This window comes from Pongo abelii, chromosome 19, assembly GCF_028885655.2.
Source record: "Pongo abelii isolate AG06213 chromosome 19, NHGRI_mPonAbe1-v2.0_pri, whole genome shotgun sequence".
Classification (NCBI taxonomy): Eukaryota; Metazoa; Chordata; class Mammalia; order Primates; family Hominidae; genus Pongo; species Pongo abelii.
The window spans coordinates 2867447-2873084 of record NC_072004.2 but is presented as its reverse complement, the minus strand read 5'-3'; the positions used below and the strand labels follow the sequence as shown (position 1 = coordinate 2873084).

General features: G+C 50.8%; 1 protein-coding gene across 1 annotated transcript; it reads left to right on the top strand.

The window, feature by feature from the left end:
- Positions 1-4270: 4270 nt before the first annotated feature.
- LOC100437602 (olfactory receptor 1D5) lies at positions 4271-5220 on the top strand. The gene is given in 2 exon segments (XM_002826834.3): positions 4271-4496; positions 4499-5220. Coding segments are annotated over 2 exon segments (933 nt in total). The 5' UTR covers positions 4271-4285.
- Positions 5221-5638: the final 418 nt, after the last annotated feature.

The window sequence follows — 5638 nt, the reverse complement described above, 5'->3', positions numbered from 1 at the left end:
GGAAGTGAGGAGCGCCTCTGCCCGGCCGCCCCGTCTGGGAGGTGAGGAGTGCCTCTGCCCGGCTGCCACCCCGTCTGGGAGGAAGTGAGGAGCACCTCTGCCCGGCTGCCCCATCTGGGAGATGAGGAGCACCTCTGCCCGGCCGCCCCGTCTGGGAGGTGAGGAGCGCCTCTGCCTGGCCGCCACCCCGTCTGGGAGGAAGTGTGGAGCGCCTCTGCCCGGTTGCCCCATCTGGGAGGTGAGGAGCGCCTCTGCCTGGCTGCCACCCCCTCTGGGAAGTGAGGAGCGCCTCTGCCCGGCTGCCACCCCATATGGGAAGTGAGGAGCGCCTCTGCCCAGCCGCCCCTTCTGGGAGGTGAGGAGCGCCTCTGCCCAGCCGCCCCGTCTGGGAGGTGAGGAGCGCCTCTGCCCGGCCGCCCCGTCTGGGAGGTGAGGAGCGCCTCTGCCTGGCCGCCACCCCGTCTGGGAGGAAGTGAGGAGCACCTCTGCCCAGCTGCCCCATCTGGGAAGTGAGGAGCGCCTCTGCCTGGCTGCCACCCCCTATGGGAAGTGAGGAGCGCCTCTGCCCGGCCGCCCACTCTGGGAAGTGAGGAGCGCCTCTGCCTGGCCGCCCACTCTGGGAGGTGAGGAGCGCCTCTGCCTGGCCACTCCGTCTGGGAAGGGAGAAGCGCCTCTGCCCGGCCGCCACCCCGTCTGGGAGGAAGTGAGGAGCACCTCTGCCCGGCCGCCCCGTCTGGGAAGTGAGGAGCACCTCTGCCCGGCTGCCCCATCTGGGAAGTGAGGAGCACCTCTGCCTGGCTGCCACCCCGTATGGGAAGTGAGGAGCGCCTCTGCCGGGCCACCCCGTCTGGGAAGTGAGGAGCGCCTCTGCCCGGCCACCCCATCTGGGAAGTGAGGAGCGCCTCTGCCTGGCCGCCACCCCGTCTGGGAGGAAGTGAGGAGCGCCTCTGCCCGGCCGCCCCGTCTGGGAGGTGAGGAGCGCCTCTGCCCAGCCGTCACCCCGACTGGGAGGAAGTGAGGAGCGCCTCTGCCCGGCCGCCCCATCTGGGAGATGAGGAGCACCTCTGCCCGGCCGCCCTGTCTGGGAGATGAGGAGCACCTCTGCCCGGCCGCCCCCTCTGGGAAGTGAGGAGCGCCTCTGCCTGGCCGCCACCCCGTCTGGGAGGAAGTGAGGAGCGCCTCTGCCTGGCTGCCCCATCTGGGAAGGGAAGAGCGCCTCTACCCGGCCACCACACCGTCTGGGAAGTGAGGAGCGCCTCTGCCTGGCCACCCCGTATAGGAGGTGAGGAGCGCCTCTGCCCGGCCGCCCTGTCTGGGAGATGAGGAGCACCTCTGCCCGGCCGCCCCCTCTGGGAAGTGAGGAGCGCCTCTGCCTGGCCACCCCGTATAGGAGGTGAGGAGCGCCTCTGCCCGGCCGCCCAGTCTGGGAAGTGAGGAGCGCCTCTGCCCGGCCGCCCTGTCTGGGAGGTGAGGAGCGCCTCTGCCTGGCCGCCACCCCGTCTGGGAGGAAGTGAGGAGCGTCTCTGCCCGGCCGCCCCGTCTGGGAGGTGAGGGGCGCCTCTGCCCGGCCGCCCCCTCTGGGAAGTGAGGAGCGCCTCTGCCCGGCCACCCCGTCTGGGAGGTGAGGAGCGCCTCTGCCCGGCTGCCACCCCGTCTGGGAGGAAGTGAGGAGCGCCTCTGCCCGGGCGGCCCCGTCTGGGAAGCGAGGAGCGCCTCTGCCCGGCCGCCCTGTCTGGGAGATGTACCCAACAGCTCCGAAGAGACAGCGACCATCGGGAGCGGGCCATGAGGACAATGGCGGTTTTGTTGAAGAGAAGGGGGGGGAAGTGTGGGGAAAGGAAGGAGAGATCAGATTGTTGCTGTGTCTGTGTAGAAAGGGGTGGGCATAGGAGACTCCATTTTGTTCTGACTAGGAGAAATTCTTCTGCCTTGGGATGCTGTTGATCTATGGCCTTTCCCCCAGCCCCGTGCTCTCTGAAACACATGCTGTGTCAACTCAGGGTTAAATGGTTTAAGGGCGGTGCAAGATGTGCTTTGTTAAACAGAAGCTTGAAGGCAGCATGCTCTTTAAGAGTCATCACCACTCCCTAATCTCCAGTACCCAGGGGCACAAACACTGCAGAAGGCCGCAGGGACCTCTGCCTAGGAAAACCAGAGACCTTTGTTCATGTGTTTATCTCCTGACCTTCTCTCCACTATTATCCTATGACCCTCCCATATCCCCCTCTCCCAGAAACACCCAAGAATCATCAATAAATACTTCATAAATTTAAAAAATTAAAAAATAATAATAATAATAATTGTGACTACAAAAGTCTAAATAAAATATTAGCAAATTGATGCAGTAGTTCATACTGGGCATGCAAGTATGCTTCAATATTGAGAAGGCTATTCACAAAATACATCTTGAGTGACACTGAAAAAGCGTTCGATTAAAAATGCAACAGCCATACGTGATTTTTAAAATACAGTTGATAAAATACAAAGAAAAAAATAGTTGCTAAATGTACACACCCACTTCTGCTTTACAGTTCATTACTGGCCATGGCACAACGTCCTGTCTCACCAATATCCTCTTCACCACAAGGCATGCTGGCCTATATTTACTTCCTTAAACACGAGAAAGACCTTTCCCCTCTCAGGGCATCTGTACATGCACCTGCTTTTCTGCAAAGCTCTTTGCCCATCGTGTTACAAGGCTGGCTTTTTGTGGTCCTTCATGTCTTGACTAAAGACATTAGCCATGGTTGTCTATCTCTACATGCTGGAATTTGATACAATTTATATTATCTCCTTTATAACTTTTCAGATTTTTTAATGTTTTATTCCATATACATTAGGTTTTCAAAAGGAAAAAAATAATTGTTTTATCTTTAGTCTATTTTGATAAAATATACTAGTATGTTTGTTATGTTTTAGTATGTTGGATAAAATAGAAAACACTGATGTAACTTTTCCCAAAAAAATAAGTAGACAGTTGTCCTAATGCCATTTATTGCATAATGCAACCTTTCCCTGCTGAATTAAAGTGTCACCATAACAATTCGCCACATTCCACATGAACTTGGCTGTTTCTTATGTTTCTAGGCAGTTCTACTGATCTGTTCATTCCAGCACCAGTACCCCCACTATTGTAGAGTTCTTAATATTTGACAGAGCAAGTATCTCCTTGTCTTCAACATTTTCCTAGCTTATTTTCATTCTTATTTTTAGAGGAAATTTAAACTAGCTTTTGTATCTTTAAAACCCTGTTACAATTTTGACTTTCAAATAGGTTAAATTTTACAACAACTTAGGATATGCACCTTTGCAACATCTCATCTTGTTATCGAGAATCTTCATTATATCTGTCCATTTAACAAATTTTTACTTTATGCCTCAATAGAGAATTTGAAGACCATACCTGATTCTTAATATCTTAATGCATAGATTGTTTGCTGATGTGTTTCATATTATATTTTAATCTTAGTATTCTTGATTATCATTCGTATATAATAACAGGTACTATTTATTGAATGCTCTCCACATGTCACCTCTTTGTGTTAAGTACTTTATTCCTTAATTTTCTCCTCACCCCAACCCATTTTTCACATTAAAAAAACGTGAGTCTTAAAGAACATAAGTGACCTGCCTGAGGCATTACAGCCAGGAAGAGGCAGTGCTTAGACTTGAATTTAAGAGTTCCCACAGGACGGTCTTTAGCGCTGCACTACACAGCTTACAGGGACCATGAAAGCTGAGGGTCTGTTCATTCCGTCATGGGTCACTTCACTGACTAATCACAGACATCTTTTTTTTTCTAATGATGTTTCCACTGATTTTCTTAGATTTCCCAGAGAAATCATTATATCAACAAGTAATAATAATTCTTCTTTCTCGTTTCCAGTATTTCTCCACTTCCTCCAACTGGACAATAATCATTTCTTGTAATGTGTATACCTATATTAAATACCACTTAAAACCCTGTATAAAATCATAACATAACACACTAAACTTTAAACACTTCAAGACTATTGGAAGATGGCAGGATTAAAAATAAGGCTTAGACATTACTTTTATAATATTCAGTATGTCAGGTTAGAAGTTGCTGGAATAATTAAGTTGCATACCTTCCATATTCTGTTTTTGTGCCTATAATGACCTGTTGCTTTTATTACTTTTAAAATTTAGTCCAAGATATTTTAATGCTAAGAAAAAAGCTGATTTTGCTTATCTTCATGTCCTTATTCAAATGGAGGCACTTAATAAACATTTGTTGGTGTTAATATTGCAGACAGTTGGGGAAATGGATGGAGGCAACCAGAGTGAAGGTTCAGAGTTCCTTCTCCTGGGGATGTCAGAGAGTCCTGAGCAGCAGCGGATCCTGTTTTGGATGCTCCTGTCCATGTACCTGGTCACGGTGGTGGGAAATGTGCTCATCATCCTGGCCATCAGCTCTGATTCCCGCCTGCACACCCCCATGTACTTCTTCCTGGCCAACCTCTCCTTCACTGACCTCTTGTCACCAACACAATCCCCAAGATGCTGGTGAACCTCCAGTCCCAGGACAAAGCCATCTCCTATGCAGGGTGTCTGACGCAGCTCTACTTCCTGCTCTCCTTGGTGGCCCTGGACAACCTCATCCTGGCCGTGATGGCGTATGATCGCTATGTGGCCATCTGCTGCCCCCTCCACTATGTCACAGCCATGAGCCCTGGGCTCTGTGTCTTGTTCCTCTCCTTGTGTTGGGGGCTGTCTGTTCTCTATGGCCTCCTCCTCACCCTCCTCATGACCAGGGTGGCCTTCTGCGGGTCCCGAAAGATCCACTACCTCTTCTGTGAAATGTACGTCCTGCTGTGGCTGGCATGTTCCAACATCCACATCATTCACACAGTGCTGGTTGCCACTGGCTGCTTCATCTTCCTCACTCCCTTAGGGTTCACGACCACATCCTATGTACGTATTGTCAGAACCATCCTTCAAATACCCTCAGCCTCTAAGAAATACAAAGCCTTCTCTACCTGTGCCTTGCATTTGGGTGTGGTCTCCCTCTTTTATGGGACACTTGTTATGGTGTACCTGCAGCCCCTCCACACCTACTCCATGAAGGACTCAGTAGCCACAGTGATGTATGCGGTGGTGACACCTATGATGAACCCTTTCATCTACAGCCTGAGGAACAAAGACATGCATGGGGCTCTGGGAAAACTCCTAGGGAGACCCTTTCAGAGGCTTAAATGAAGGTAATTTTGGAAAGGGGATTGAAGTGGAGACCAGAAATATCCTTCACCCACATAAGGCATTATGCTTTGGGATATGCAACAGTCAGAGTACAGCTCCAGCTCAGGATGAGCATATCTACCTGTGGTGAAGAAAAGACACAATGTGTATCCCAGTGCCTCCTAGACCTCACCAGCCTTGGCAATAAATAATGTCATGCTAACACTACTACCAGGATTTTACAGGGTCAAATATTTAAACCTGCTTGATCATAGGCCCACAGTCCTAGGCTTATCTATATATACCCAGTCATAGCTTAGGGAGGGCTCTCATGTTTTCTAGCACCCATTCACTTTGATCCAGAGGTCTGGCTTCCCTCAGGAGCCTGCTACCTTCAAGCTCTTTGGAGAAGACACTTTGCACTACCCCTACCACAGAT